This window comes from Podarcis cretensis, assembly GCF_951804945.1.
Source record: "Podarcis cretensis genome assembly, chromosome: 15".
NCBI lineage: Eukaryota > Metazoa > Chordata > Lepidosauria > Squamata > Lacertidae > Podarcis > Podarcis cretensis.
Window position 1 is genome coordinate 35,802,113 of NC_137185.1, and position 16,658 is coordinate 35,818,770.

The following is a 16,658-nucleotide window of genomic DNA, read 5'->3' on the forward strand; positions in this document are numbered from 1 at the left end:
CCTTCTTGGAAATTATTTTTAGGCATAGTCATGACACAGAACTAATGTAGGCAGAGGACACCAAGGTTGCATTTTCTTCACTAGGAAGTGGTGTTGCCTTATGAAGTATGTAAATTATAACCTGCTTACTGAGTGGAAAGATAACTCTGAAACCCAGAATAAAAGGAGATACATTTTGAGAAGTTAAGGTGGACAAGAAAAGCCACGAAGGGTGAGAAAGCTGAGTGGTTGCCTTTATTCTGCACAACACAGTTACAGAAGACAGAGACAGGAAAGGAGTACTCCTGTCCTTGAGGTTTTTCTTCTCCTTCCCATCTCTTCCCCTTTCAAGAGTCAGCAGCAGCTGTTCGTTTGCTGTGCTGAGCAAGAGGCACCCACACTGATAAGGAAAAAAAAAATCTGTAAGACTGCCAGAGAACAGGAGTAAGAAATGCTCTTCCATCAAGAATGACCATTAAAATTTTAAGCTTTCATATAGAATCATAGAGTTGGAAGAGACCACAAGGGCCATCGAGTCCAACCCCCTGCCAAGCAGGAAACACCATCAGAGCATTCCTGACATATGGTTGTCAAGCCTCTGCTTAAAGACCTCCAAAGAAGGAGACTCCACCACACTCCTTGGCAGCAAATCCCACTGTTGAACAGCTCTTACTGTCAGGAAGTTCTTCCTAATGTTTAGGTGGAATCTTCTTTCTTGTAGTTTGGAACCATTGCTCCGTGTCCGCTTCTCTGGAGCAGCAGTAAACAACCTTTCTCCCTCCTCTATGTGACATCCTTTTATATATTTGAACATGGCTATCATATCACCCCTTAACTTCCTCTTCTCCAGGCTAAACATGCCCAGCTCCCTTAGCCGTTCTTCATAAGGCATCACTTCCAGGCCTTTGACCATTTTGGTTGCCCTCCTCTGGACACGTTCTAGTTTGTCAGTGTCCTTCTTGAACTGTGGTGCCCAGAACTGGACACAGTACTCCAGGTGAGGTCTGACCAGAGCAGAATACAGTGGCACTATTACTTCCCTTGATCTAGATGCAATACTCCTATTGATGCAGCCCAACATATCATATCTGTATGATATGTTGATAGTTTACAGAGCACAGTAGTTTTTGTAATTGCAACATCCAGAAGGATTGGTGTTCTCACATTTTTTCCATTGGATAACCACATTTTATCTTCTATTTCACTGCCTTTTTGAAGCTGCCAGAGCACCAGAGTCAAATACCTTATCCCTCTGCAGTATATTACCCTAATATAGTTTCTCTGGGGACAGGTTATTTCTCACAGTGTCTTATCTGCCCAAATCCTCACACACAATGCTAACATCTCTAAGGAGAATTCATACAGACTTTAAAAATGTACTTTACATTTCAGACTACAGTGTAGAATGGTATCAGCATGTAAAGTTGTACATGGGCTTCCACAATATTCCAACAAGAGGCAGCTCCCGCTGAATTTTGCAATTTCCAGAAGCAGAACATTGGCAACGGAAACACCACAGGCAGCTATTTCACCACCTATGAAGGGGTCCACCGCAAATTGCCTACAGGACCAGCTTGCCATCCTTCATGCAAACACTCGCTTCTTCACTCGTAATGGCCAATGGCAGCATTTCTGCTTTGCAGGGGGTTGAACCAGATGGTCCTCTGGGTCCCTTCTGACTCTACAATTCTAGGATTCTATTATTGCTTCTAATGATAGTAGTACTGCTTTTGGACATTGCAAAGGAAAAAAATTGTTTTGAGAACTCACGTTTACCAGCTGCCACTAGGGAGTAGTACAGATCAGAACCGGTGTTAAGGCAGAAGATTCAAACAGTAGGTTTGTTTGTTTAATTATTTCATTTATATCTCACCTCTCTTCCAAGGAGTTCAATGTGGCATAATGGTACTTCCCCTCTCTATTCCTACCCGCCTCAAAAGCAACCAACCGTATGAGGTCGCTAAGGCCAAGACTGTGACTGGCCCAACATCAATCAGTGAGCTTCATGGCTGAGCAGGGATTTGAACCTTGGTCTTCCATGACCTTGTCCAATAATCTAATCATTACCCCACAGTGGCTCTCTTTCCAACACAAAGTTAATACCAACTGGAAATGTAGGTGTGATGTCACTTGGGAAATAAGGTGCCAGTGTTTATTTTGTCACACAAGTGTGTAATGGGATACTTTTTCTGGCATGGAATCATAGAGTTGTAGAGTTGGAAGGGATCACGAGAGTCATCTAGTCCAACTCCCTGCAACGTGGGAATCTTCTGCCCAGTGTGAAGATTAGCTTCTGGACTACAATGTCACTGTTAGAATATTCCGTTCCACCTTAAGGGACAGGCATGACTGTTGTGTGTCACATGCCTGTTTACACCCCAGCACAGCTTGCTGGGAACTTCCATTTGTGTATAGCTTTCACTTTTAGCTGCTTGCTTTGGACATGAAGGGGAGAAGACATGTTTTCATTTTGTCCTGATGTATGCTGAATAAAGAGCTTGTAAATATGCTCAACACAGCCTCTCCATGCCACTTCTGTTGCACAGCATTTTACGCTGCTGAGTGTGCGTGCCCAGCTTCTGAAGCTAGGGTCGCAGTTTCATGCTGATCCAAGGACTGGAGATCGCCTGGCACACTGGCTGGTGGGCTTGGGCCGGCTGGGGGCCTGTCAATTGCCCCCGATTCCTTGGCTGCATCCCAACAGTTAGCACCATGTTAAAAAGCAGACCGACCAACCGTAACTATCGCAGAGGGAAATTATTTGGGATAAATTGCTTTGTTTCTTATTAGAGCGCTGTTTGGACATCACTCCACCTTGCGAACTCTATGCACAGTGAGTTGGGGAGCTGATCTCTAGCTAATTTTTTACCCACCTCGGCATGTAGAAGAGGGAGTGAAGATTGTGTGCTGAATTCAGCATGGCTTGGTGGGGAGCAGTGCTTTTATAGCTTATGAAAAGAACAGAGGAACGACACAATTCTAAAGCCATGACTTGTTATGTATACACTGGGGTAGGGAGGGAAGAAAAGTGACAACATCCAAACAGTGCTGACTCTCCAAGGCTCCTACATCCTGTGCAGGTCTCTTACCTCTAAACGGCGGATGATTTCCCGAAGAGGGAGAGCAGATTCTTTTCCTCCAATGAAAGTGGTAGTGGGCAAGTGAAAAACCTTGTCGAGGTCCGATTCGTCCAGGCCATAAAACCCTGCAGAATTTTCATGGGTAGGAGAAGGCAAAAAAGGAGTGGGAAGAGGCGTTCAATGCAGACAGCCGCAGCACAGGAACCAGGTTTTGGTGAAGGAGAGGAGGGACAAGAAAGCAGCACAAAATAAGCATGAAGGAGGTTTGTATGAACAAAAAAAAAAGCGGCAATTAAAATGATGAACAGGTAAGCAAGAACAAAAAAGGTTACCGTAAAAGGCACGGAGGGTGTAAACACAGGTAATATACTTGCCGTTAAAATTGGTAATTAAATCCAGGGGAGGAATCAATAAGAATTTTAGACCCACATTCACACATTTTTTTGGATGTTAAAGACAAAAAAAGTATTGCAAAAATACATTGTCACCACATTTCACCACATATTTAAAATTAAAATGAAGCAGGAAATAAAAGAGTTAAAGGCCCAGCTCCCAGAACCAAAAAGTAGAAAAGCAGCATGATTATGTATCAGTTTTAGGGTTCTGTGTAGGACTCTCCTGAATAGCTCACTCCATGGGAACAAAGATTTGAGAATGAACTGGACTCTGCAAACAACGCTTTTCACAGGCCTCACAAAGGTTTTGCTTCCACAAAATTTCAAAATTCTCTCTCAGCAATACATTTAAGCATCCACTATTCACGTTTACTGTGCAGGAGCACAGACCAGAAGCATCTTATTATTACCAATATTAAAATACTTCAGCATCAGTTGCTGGAATAATTAAGGAGTGTTCAGCTGAAGAGCATACAACTGAGAGCCAGAAGGTTGTCTATAAAAAGATATGCCAACTAATCCAAGTGGAGATTTTGCACAGCAACTTGACAAGCATTTTCGACATTAAAGAAAAACTCCTTAATGATGATCAACTTAGTATCTAGTGAGAAACTATTCTGGGAGGAGTTTTGTAACAGAAAGCATTTCAGCTTGCCAGACAGAACAATTCTGCCTCTCCTCCCCAGCCATGCTGTTCCAGGAGGTTCTCCTAATACTCCCCCCAAAGCCCTTTTCAGGGGACATGAGGGGAGGACAGGCGGAAAGCCCCGTAGAGCAAGCAGAAGTTCTGGCATAGGGCTTCCACTGATGGGACTCATTAGCTGAATCCAGCCCTTTATGCGTTTTGAAATTTCTATTCCGCCTTTGACCTTAAAGTAAGCACTACATGCAACTAACCAAAAACAGTTAAACACAAACTGAAACAGAGGAACCATCTTAAACCTAAGACAATAGAAGCTGAAACAGCAAAATCATCATGAAGCCAAGGGGAGACAAAAGCCAAACAAAGGGCAGACTAATGTCCTCTCTAAAATGCTGCAAGATGATGGCATAAGGCCACTGGCAACAGGCATGGATGGTTTTCTCGGAGCAGGGAGACCCACGTAACCAAGGCCCTTTCCCCTGTTACCACCAGCAAGATTTCAGACGGCAGCAAGACACAAGACACAAGAAAGGGCTTCTACAGCTGATCTAAAGGGCTCAAAGAAAAGACTGTACAGGTTACGTCATTTTTCTTCCTGTATCAGGCCGATTGCAAAGCAATCAATTCCCACCAGACGTTTCTGCTTCATCTGTCAGTAGAAGATTACATAGACTTGGAAGCAGGCTGGTAGGCAGAGCTACAATGCTGCTTGATAAAGGCTTGCTACTGAACATTTAAATGATATGCCAAATTCTCACTCCTTGCTGCCATGTTTAGTCCTCTGTATCCCGTGCTGCTCTCCCACCAGGGGGGCAAGGAAACAAAGTCTGACTAAACTAGGGGTTGGGTTGGGAATTGCTTCTGGCAATTCCTTATCTTCCTCATCTCTTGCAAACAAACTTTGATGGGTGGGTGGTCCACCTGACTTCATAATGGCATGAGGTGACTGACACTTGTCAAAGCCTGAAGGTCACTGTAACAGATAATTGACTGATTGTTGGTTACAGGGAACCCCTTTGAAATATCTGCAGAGGGCAAAATGCTCCTATCATTGGAACATTTCCTCCTTTGTAGAGAAAGCTGTTTATATTCAAAGCACTTCCTCCAGTGCTTTGAATATAAATTGCTCCCCTGGGAAAAGAAAAAAAGCACACCAAGTTTTTAAATTGAGCATTTTTTCATCTCTTCTGAGAAAGCAGTGAAGGAAGTGCTTTGAATCCGAGCTACTTCCTCCAGCTCCCTGGGCCAATCCCAGTGAACTGTTGGGACTTGGGCTGTGCAGGTACTCTTCAAGTACCACCAGCTGATTGTTGTTGCTTGGAAAAGGAGCTCTGCACTGTACTTTAGGGCTCCAGTGATCAGCTGACAGCCAAGGCTTCAAAGTGCCTTGCAAATAACTGCACCCAGTGCTGATCAGCTGGGTCCTCCACCCCCTTTTTTGATCCAGCTTTACTTGCCCCGTACTAGACACCATTTATGATTGGAGGTATGATGCCTTCACATAGGCAATAAAGAAGGGCCAATGGAATGCCTGTTATCTTCATTATGCCTGGCGGACCAAATGGGGAGGCATGGTGGGCCTAATTAGGTTTCCTGTCAAGAGATCGTCCCCCCAACTCCAGCTGAAACACGATACAGAGGTCAGGGAGTACTTGAAATTTTGCTTTCATATTGATGGCAACCTGAATCAAGTGTAGTTCTGTCCTCAGGAGGCAGATTTGGGTAATTCCCATACCTTATTGTTGTTGTTTGTTTAGTCGTGTCCGGCTCTTCATGACCCCATGGACCAGAGCACTCCTGTCTTCCACTGCCTCCCGCAGTTTGGTCATACCTTATTACCCGGGTCTAATGCCTGTGTTTGGCACTTGCTGGTTTTTAAAATCTACATTGTTGGTTCACAGAATAAGCTCTTTCGTAAAAGGGGTGGGTGGGAATTGCATGGGGAAACCAAATATTGTTCTTGTGTCAGAACATATTGTGCTAGCTGCTTTCTGGGTCTCCCTTTTGCTTTGTTGTAAAAACCGAAGCATTTTTTTAAATTGTGAAAGTTTCAATTAAGGGAAGATCTCAGAGTGACTTTAAATTCATCTGAGTGAGGTGATAGTTACATTAGTCCTGCTCGTTAGAAGTAATTCTCATCTGTTTGGAAATTCAGTGCATAGACCTGTTAATATTATGTATCAAGAGGTATGAGAGAGATGCTTTTTTCTAATTCACCCATTAGAAAAAAGCATCTATCAAGTAATTTTTAATGCTTATTATTATTAGCAGAAATATGACATGAACACACCCTCAGCCTGAAGGACATCATTTTGCTACCCTGGATGCAGAATCAGGCTAGGGTAAGGCAAGTCATTCTGTTACTCACCACTGCATCTCCCATCCCAGTAGAGATGCTGAAGTAGGGAGAATGTGATTAGCAGGGATTTTAAAGTTACAAACGCTGAGAGAGAGAAAGGACCGAGGGTATACTATCCACAAAAGGGCTGCTGCAGGAGCAAACCAGCCTTTACTTTTTTATTTAACTCCATAAATTTCTGATGGTTGGAAAGACTGTGGGAGTATGACCAGGGTTTTTGTCTTTTGTTTTGTTTTTTTAAAAAAACACCCATTTAGTTGGCTATAGTCATAACTTTTTAAAGTTGTCTTCTGTTTAGGGACATTAGATCCCAATAAGTGAGATAGCCATTTGTTTATCTACAGAGATTTTACAGAGACAAATCCAAACCAAGGCCAACAGTAGGTTTGATTTAGGAGAAGAATACAGTATCATGTGACAACAGGAAAGCTAAATATTCATTCTTGTGCATGCAGCAAGGAAGCATTTTCTTAATATGCTTTACTTTTTAATTGTCACCTATATGCATTGCAACATACCAGCCTGCCAGAAAGAAGCCCAGATTAGCTGTGAAACGGAAAGCACCACACATAGTGTGGGATTAATCTCTCTTTAGAAATATTTTGCTCTGTTCAACTGGATAAAAAAACAGTAACTTGGAAATTATGATTAAGCATTGGACACTGAAGTATCCAACTCACAGCATAAGACTACCATGAGATGGGAATCTCTTAGCAAGATAGAAAAATAACCAAGCCTGGCTATTTAGATGCCTGAATGTCCCTGCCAGAAGTTTGGCACCTACATAAATGTAACATTTACTTTTGTGCACCAAATAATATTAAATCACACAAGTAAGGTTAAGTATCAAAGGCACTTGAGTAAGTGCTCTAATGAACATGTGACAACAATTAAGACAGTACTCAACACAACAAACAATGGCAAACAAACAGTAGGAAAAAATGGCTACCACTCAATTAAATAAAGAGGTATGTAATTTGGGAGGAAGATGATGATGAAGCACTTTGGTCACATACATTCCAAACCACTCTGAGAAGAAAACAAACACTGTTTGACATGGGGGCAAGCTGCAACTTTACCTAAACTATACATGCTCAGAGTCAACTATTCAGAGAGTCCTAATCTCCAGAAGGGGTTAGACGCTCATTATTTGCATACCTCCTACTGTTAGCACTCTCAGCCGCTCCTTGAATACTGCAAGATCTGGGAGAAGGGGGTAAGGTGGGATGCAGAAAGGAGAAGACAGAGAGACCCAGTCAAAGTTAGTTTTTTAAAAACCCCAAAGAACCGCGGAAGTAGCAATATACAGAGAAAGTCAACGTTTTAAACAGTACTCACAAGCACACCGTCAACACCACCATAGGAAAGGAGGTTAGAATGAAGGATGACTGCAATACTACAGGGGGGAAATCCTTGAATGAATCTTTCAGAGCCAGCCATATAAACCATACAGAGAAAAAGAGGTGTGAAAGTTACCCGATACACAGCAGTTAAGCTACATGGTTTGAGATCTCCTCATTGTTTCCTTATGTAAAATGTGCAAGCCGGGGGAGGGGGGGGGAAGAGTTCAGAGCATCAAGTAGTAAACCGTGGAACAAGCGGTCTCTAGAGCAGGAGCCTAGTTTAAAAAGTACAAATGAATAAACGAAAGCCTTCTTACAGAATCCCATATCTGCTCCAGCTGAAGTAACCTCTTAGCACTTTCTCGTATCCCTTTCTACCTCTGTGGAGCTCAAGGCAATGTACAAAGTGTTCACACAATTTATCCTCACTAACAACCCTGTGAGATAGATTAGACTGAAAGACGTCAAAGGCTAATGAGTTTCACAGCTGAGACTGTGTATCCTATGTTTTTTCTCAACAAACTAACTATTGACTACTCTGGCTCACCTGCTTTTCGGTTTGTCAAAGTCAGAACAACTGTCAATGGCTTTGCTTTAAAGTTTAAACCTAGCTTGGCTATCAACAGAGATTTCAAAGGCACCTCCTAATAAGGAACAATTTACTGGCAGGGTAATTCATTGGCAGGATTTTGCTAAACAGAAACTTATTGTGTACTACTGCAAGTCACTGCTGCTATGACTCATCCTTCTCAAATGGCCTCGACACCCAAAAGCTTCTTCTGGGAGGGAAACCATCAAACCCATTATCACAGGGAGCTGAGTAGGCACCTTCCTCAGCATGTTAATATGACCCTCTTGAGGTTCAGAGCTTCCACCACAGGATGATGATTAGCTTGGAATGTAACCATAAACAACTTTGTTCTCTGTATGCAGTTGTAAGCAGCTATAGCAAGATTCCTTTGTGCAACAGTATTTCAGTTGTGCCTCAGCCCCTGAACTAATGATCAGGTTGTCTGATTGCATCATGGGTACGGTAGATATTTAAGAAAGCTTTGTATATCAAGGGCAGATCATGCCAAATGATATGCTTAGCTCCATAAGAAGGCTGAGTGAATTGAACGAAGGCTTTGTCGACATATGTTTGTCTCAGGAGACAATGGAGTGTACCCAAGGGGGTGAAGTCAAACTGCTGCCCAGGTGACAAGACCCTGCCCCATCGGCTTCACTGATGTGGTCCAAAGAAAGCAAAGCAATACATCTGGCACCAGCTTGGCTGCAGGAGTTGCTGTAAGGAGCCCACAAGGTGCCACTCTGGATTTGTGTAGGGTTTACTCTTTTCTTCTGAATATATCTAGCAAGGCAAAAGAGGTTTAGGATCAGAGTTTTCCTTCTCCTAGATAGGCTACCTTCCCAGGTTGACGAGCCCAACCTGCTCCTCACTTCTCTCTGAAGCACTTGCAGAAACCGCCTCCTTAAGCATTGGACCCACTTTTGGTCTCATCTGATCAATTCGCTGGATCCTGTATTTGCATGCAGGGCAAGTCCTAACTCACCAACGGTTTAAGACCCATCGTCTACCCTCACTCGGTTTAGCTGGCCAGTTGAAGTCGTTCCTAAGGTGTGGCCACTGTCACATGCTGACAGCTTCCAGGAGCCATAGATGAGAGCTGAGTACAAGTGGGGGCCAAAGGCGGACAAACTACCCCAGAGGTACCCAATCATTTACAGACTGGCACATCCCCTACTCCTTCCCAAAAGCCATTAGTGTAGACAATGGCCAGTGTACTCACCTATGTGTTGTCCTCAGATTCTCTCAAATACCAGTCCAAAGGGGAGGTTATATTCCTCTCAGGTTAGTTTGGAAGGGAGGTAAAACAAATTTATGGGTTGCTGTCCCAAGGAACATCATGCCTTGTCCTGCAGCTTTCCAAATGAGTTCTTAGCACCATTAGCCATTAAATGAAGGGGAGGATCACATATATTGTAGAGTGACTCAGGTTCCTTCATAGGATCCCCGGAAAGATGGATCCAGAGCAAAATATAAAAAGGCAACTATTTTGAAGAGCAAAGGGCACAATGCTGTGAAAGATGTTATGGTTCATGATGTAGGAACAAGACAAAACCTGTCACCCATGCTCCATAGTCTGTCGCTGCTCCTTGCCATTGTTGGAGTGGCACCTGATAAAATCTGAGGACAATTCATTGATGAGTTTCATTGCCCCAGGTGTTATTCTAGATTTTGATTCATACCAAAGCAGTTTGCCTCTATGCATGGTGCAAACTGTATTAGAGAAAGGAATGAATCAAATATGGCCTAACAAATGGAACAAATCAATTTAGTCTAGAACAGATGATGTCCAAGTGGCTGCCTTACATAACATTCTCTAGGAAACTTTGGAAGTGACAAATTTCTAAAGAATGTAAAGTTGAAAATTTAACCATTCTACAAAAGTATTTCCATTTCACATGGTAAAACCTACTGGCGGACTGCTTATGTTAGACCACAAGAGTTCAAAACATTCACTGAACTCAAATGTCACATAATCAACCACAGCATGCAAGGACTGGGAGTCTGCATGTTCGGTGCTGAATATTTTGGGATTGGGTCCCAGGAGCAAATCAGTTAGAAACAGGAAATTTGTGTGGGGGAAAAGGTAGCTGCATAGCACCATTCCCTGACTCAAGGGCAAGAATGGACTGACTCACAGAAGCAGAGAGCCTGTCCTTCCAAAGACCTCCTGAGACAATGTGGATTGAATATTCTGTTTCTAGCCATAAGTTTGTTGCTAGACCTTGAAGGCCTGCTAATAAAAACAAACAACTAGAATGACATTTTCTGCTGAGTCAAAATACAGCAGAGGCTGCAGAAAAAGAAGGTGATGTGCCTACAGTCTCTGATGGGTTCTGTGTCTGTGTTTTACTGCCCTGAATGCAGCATAACCTATCTTGTAGAATAGCACTAGAGAGGAATAAGATTAAAAAAGTAACAATTTTATTTACATTTTATGGAGGAAGGAATGCTTGTTCTCCAAAGGTATATGGTTGTAATAATAATATCTGCATTGGATATTGGTGAGACACCAATTAAACAATTAATATAGTGCTGTAAAAGCAAGGAATAAAACAAGATAACAGGATATTCTGAATGAGAAAATGTAGTTCTGAATCTCCCTGTCTTAATTATAAAACATTTGTATCCAAGGAATAAAATGTCAAAGTGTACAAAAAGGGGGAACAGTATTATAGCAACAACTGAAGTCATTCTGCTAGATCACTTAAAACGGGCATCCTCATCCTCAAACTCAGCCCTTCAGGTGTTTTTGGCCTACAACTCCCATGATCCCTAGCTAGCAGGACCAGTGGTCAGGGAGGATGGGAATTGTAGTCTCAAAATATCTGGAGGGCCGAGTCTGAGGAAGCCTGACTTAAAAGGTCAACATTTCCCCCCACTAAAATGTAAGCCACACTTCAATGGCTACTATCAACCACCTTCCATGTGACTCTCCCTAATTCGCATTTTCATATCTAGGAACATAGTGACTTTGTACTTGTTTGAATTCATGGTTTAAAAGGCAGGCACACAAGCTCAGCAGCACAAGGCCAGTACTTATCTCTACAAATTGTACTTTAGGATTATTTGGGACCAAAAATAATCACAGAGTTTATTCCTATGTGCAGCAAGCAGTTCAACATAACAAGATGAATACCTATACAAACCTCTTCCACAGAAGTTGATAAACTGCAAATGGATATCACTTAGCTTTCAGCAGGAAATAATGCATTCAGCATAAAAACCACATTAGCACAGCGCTTCCACTACCAAAGGACAATAGTAACAAATTCATCCTTTCAGTGCTGCTAATCAGCAGAGAAGGGCTCTAGTAATGGCGGAACCACTTCTCAGTAAGAATTTGGCCTCCCCCCCCCCCAATACTAGCTAGATTTGAATTATCTTATCCTATTTTTATTTATTTCATGAAAATTATACACCACTTGATTATAAAACCCCCCTCAAAATTATACTGTGTGTGTGTGTGTGTGTACTGTATTAAGCCACTAATTAGTTTCAAAGGAAATAGCAAGATATGTCTCTGAAAGCTTATTTTGTTCCTGGCTTATCTCCCAAGAGGCACAAGTTGTGTTTACTTATAGTCCCCCATTCCATGCCTGCAGTATGAATGGGGCATTGGTATGAAACATCTGGCTGCAGGAGTCCCTTTCTTACAAACAGATATTACTATAAGGGCTCCGCCCTGCCCTTGATACAGGCCAGGTTTGCATGCAAAGCTAAGCCATGGTTTTATTTAGTATGATAATCTTCAAACTGCCTAGCAGCTGAACTATGGTATGTTAACTATCAACAAACTGTGATGTGAAGCCATGGCTTGTCGTTGGATTCCGAAAGCTTGACCTGTTATATCTATGACATGGCATTATGTGTGGATCAGACATATACCTTTAGCTATGGTTTGTTTGCTTACCCTGTTCAAGTTGCCTGCCAAGCAGCCCTTAAGAGCAGACCTGCTTGCCTTTATGTCTATAAGCACATTTATAAAGAAGCACTAAAAAGGAATTCAGTTTCCCAAAAAGGAAGTAGAGCTTGCAAAAACGAATAAACTATGTTGAGGTACAGTGTGTGCCAGCTGTTCCAATGCACATCCCAGGAAAACCAGCTGGTGTGTGGCTGGTGCATAACTCACCAGATTGCTGCAAGTTTACTAATACAGGTTGCAGCTCCCCTGTGTCATGAACTATACTCAGTAATAATTTCAAGAGCAAATTATCTTGAAGTTAACAAAACTGCTTTTTAACAAACTTTTTCTGAGCTACAGGTCTGTTGCACTAAGCACCTAGTAAAATCCTGTCAAGACAGCACCCAATTTTAAGCCAGCCTATTGAGCTTAGAGCAATGCTTGAGAAAGCAGCTATATAGAGAGCAACCAACTGCTTACATGTGGAAAGTAAACATAACTCAGTGATTGAATACATGCTTTGCACACAGAAGATCCTGGGTTCAATCCCTGGCACATCCACTTAAAAGGCTCAGGTAGAAGGTGATGGAAAAGGCTTCAGCCCTGACATCCTGGAGAGACACAGCCAGTCAAAGTAGACAATACTGGACTAGGCAGACAAATGGTTTGGTACAAGGTAGTTTCCTATGTATTCCAGAATTTGTTCAGGATCGTGAGCAGGGCTCTTCCATCAGCCCTGCTGAGATACCAGGCACATTTGGCTCTCCCTCAGTTTTCACCTAACAGTACCCACTGCATCAGGCTACCTGAACTGCTTCCACCCATCTGGTTGTTGTATGAGCTGTAACTTTTAAGAACTAGTGCCTGAGCTTGCACACATTTGCCCATTTTGTAGTATGCCCATTTTGTTATAGTACAGAGTATACACAACTACGATAATTCCACACTGGACAGAAACTGATGCTGCTATATCAGTGTGAATACACTTTTGGCTACCATTGTTCTAAGGCAACATGAACCACTCTACACCTTACTTCTCAAACTGAGTTTGCAGTGTCCATTGCCACAGATAACTTAGCATGTAAGGTGGCACATATTTCTCAGAATACAACCTAGCTACTGTCTGAGAGCCCCATAAGACTGGATAAGATACTAAATATTAGTAGATTAAAAAATCATCACTTGTGAATATTTAATATCCCAGTTAACTTTATTTAATGTGAAACAGCTTTGATTTCACTCTCTGATCAGAAAAAGATTATCTAAAGAAGTTCATACATACACTGTCTATGCAAGGTAGCAGAGTTATATACAGCTTTATTAAAATCTTAGGATTCACATATATGAACACATATAAAACTGGTGGTGGTGTAACTCTACCCTTGTGAAGTATTAATGACAGACTACAAGAGTAATAATGAAGCCATTATCAAGCAGGGACATAAGTAAAATGGGTTATAGAGTCAGATTCTCTATCCTGCAGGGGCCCACCTATGATTTCCCCCTTCAAAATGTCTATTCCATCTTAATTCATCACCACCACTCCACTGTAAAGGGGTGCTGCACTCCACTGTCCTGTATCTGACATATTTGCTGAAGATGATTTAATGTGTGTAATGTCAAAGGAGTACTGTAGAACACATTAGGGATCCCCTCCAAAGGCCTGAAAAGAACCCCTAGACTTCACGACCAACGCTCTTCGTTTGAGTAATGGATCTTTAACATAAAGGGGGCAACAACATCAGAATGCCAACTGTAAGTTGAAGATGACAGTGTAGCAAAGTGGACTGAACATGAGTAGAACAGCATCCATTACAGTTTTGTTTTTTTCTCCTTTGGATACCTTCCATTTCACAAATATACATTCTATGAGCACATCAATCATGACCATCTCAAAACATTACATGCACAAATACTCTAATCACATGTCAGTCTTGAAAGGAGTTAGTGGTCATTATTATTGTTCTATTCTAAGTTAGAAGCATGCTACTTAAAAGCGCTTGCGGAGCCAGGTTGATTAACCTGTAGAAAGCACCAGCAATAAATAGAGCTCAGCCACCGTAACCTGTGCTATGCTTGGAAAAAATACTAGTGATCAAACTTAAAAGATCAGGTTGGGCTTTACTGGAAAACTGAATTTCAAACAGGGCTCAGCACACACACTCTCATCTGAGCAACATACATGCACCTTGCAACCAAGGGTCTCACCATTTCAGTCTCTTGATTAGATGTGGGAATAAACTCCAAAGCTTCCTCGTCATGATCACTGAAAGTCATTGGTTCAGCTACTCTTAGGATTTTAGGGCAAGCTGCATAGCTAAGGATTACAACTGAACTGAGTGAGGAAATACCACAAGACTTGCCTGAAGGCTTTTGAAAAACCACCCCGTTCCTCCCCAGTAGCATCACTGCAGAACTCCAAGCTGCTGAATCAAGTCACTGCAGTTCCAAGCAAGAGACATACTGAACACTGGGGGTCAAGGGATGCTAAAGGCAAGGAAGAAGGCCTGTTTACGTGACTCCAAAATAGTCCTCATTTCCTCAGAGGCAAATAATAGACACTACTAACCTACCCAGAGCCCTTAACTACTGAACTCAAAATTAACAGTAGAAGAGAACAAACTGGCTTGTATTGCACATGTAACACCTTGTGCCCACAGTGGTAAGTGACAAGGGACAGAACTACTTTGCTGCTGTTCAATTTTTTAAAAAGTGATCATTATAAAGGAAACTTAAGACCTTTCCCTTCAGACTTAGTGAAGCAATCTAACTAGAAGCTGTGAAAGTGAGAGAGGAGGAGCTCAAGCAATGCGGCACTAACTGCTCTCGGAGCCCTCACCCAGTTTATCTGTGGAAGTGATAATATCGGCTGGAACGGAAGAGTCCAGATCAGCATCCAAGATGCCCAGTGGGTCGAGCTGTGCTACATGATGCCCTCGAATCTATGAAATGGGCCAGGAATGAAAAGGAAAGTGGATACCAGAAGAGGGATGGGGAGGAAGGGGAAGGAAAGGAAAGGGGTATAAAAGTTAAAATTACATTAGAATTAATTTGCAGAGTAATTCTCACCGACGTTTGGAGAATCAGTTACTGCCGATTCATCAAAATTTACACAACTAATGCCGAGAGGATCAAGCTTGGCAATGTGGTGACCCCTGACCTAGAAACAACAACAAAATTAGTCACAAAGCTGGTTATCAATCATGTTTCACATTGCAGATTTTCTGTAATGCTATTGCTTCAAGTTTATAGAGATCAACGCAAATCTTAACACTGATCTCATTTTACACCATATGTCATACTGGAACTGAACTTTTCTTAAACTAAAGGAGTAAAAATACTTTAATAGTACAAAAACTCAGTGGGGCAAAGGGACATCCATGATAAATATTCAATTACAAATGTGGAAAGTGCTGAATACATCTGTTAAAATGCTGCTTATTTTTGTAAATTTATTCCCAGAAAACATCTTTGTGGCTTACATTCAAAAAGATGTAGCCCATGATGGCTCGGTTTCATGTCCTTATTCTAAATATTAGATGGGATCTTGAAGGACATGATTGTACTGCTTATTAGATGCAATACGTAAAATAAGTAGTGCCTTTACCATGTTTGCTGAGATATATATATATTTCCTCAGTCAAGGGATGAACATACCTAATTAACGTATTTGTCTGGAAGTGACCTTGTTGAGATTTATTTCTTTTCTATTTCACTCCACCTTTGCATTTCAATTAAAAATCCTCCATGAGGCCCAGCTTCAAGAAAATGTATTGCTTTTAGCTATTGTTCTTCTACAGAAACATGCTTGCTCCTTCAAAAGTTTTCTCTGTATTAAACTTCCTTGTGCCCAAGTGTGTTTTATTTGGGTCATGCAAACTGACAAGTCAGACATTAATCAGCAAGAATTTCAGACCAGAAGCATGAACGATGTAACCAGTAACTTTTGGAACTTGAAGCTTAATCACTATACAATAAACTAAACATCTGCTTAATGTAAATATGCAGGAACTAGATTTCACTTTCACTTCTTGCGTTATCATGTTTTAAAAGAATTGTCAGAATTTAAGTGCTTTACCATTCAGAAGCCAAATTACATATTTTTTATATTATTCTTGTGAAGGTTGTATTATTACTGGATGATTTAAAAAAGACTACATCTAATAGGCTGCTCACTCTTACTTGTATTGTTTGAGCAATAAGACATTATTATTGGTATCTGCCATGGATTAGCACAAACATCAGAGACCAGATGCCTCAGAGACCTCAGTCCCACTGCTGCTGTTTAGTTCCGATTCATATCATTGATTTCCTCAGCGGCAGCCAATTATTACATCTATTTCCATTAGAACCTCCTCCTAACTAGTAAATCTTTTCTGATACAGTA

General features: G+C 41.7%; 1 protein-coding gene and 1 long non-coding RNA gene across 5 annotated transcripts in view; one reads left to right on the forward strand and one right to left on the reverse strand.

The window, feature by feature from the left end:
• Positions 1-16,658, forward strand: part of LOC307204041 — an 88,159-nt gene that overhangs the window by 38,018 nt on the left and 33,483 nt on the right. The window lies entirely within an intron of this gene.
• The window catches only part of OGDH (oxoglutarate dehydrogenase), a 61,201-nt gene that overhangs the window by 25,759 nt on the left and 18,784 nt on the right, over positions 1-16,658 (reverse strand). Inside the window, exons 4-6 of one of the 4 annotated variants that reach the window (XM_079954943.1) lie at positions 15,111-15,213; positions 7,615-7,659; positions 3,069-3,184 (exon numbers count right to left, since the gene is read on the reverse strand). In XM_079954943.1, coding sequence (XP_079811069.1) covers positions 3,069-3,184; positions 7,615-7,659; positions 15,111-15,213 — 264 coding nt within the window. Of the gene's footprint in view, positions 1-3,068; positions 3,185-7,614; positions 7,660-15,110; positions 15,214-15,340; positions 15,432-16,658 lie in introns of all 4 variants that reach the window. The other 3 variants (XM_079954944.1, XM_079954945.1, XM_079954946.1) reach the window with 3 other exon arrangements.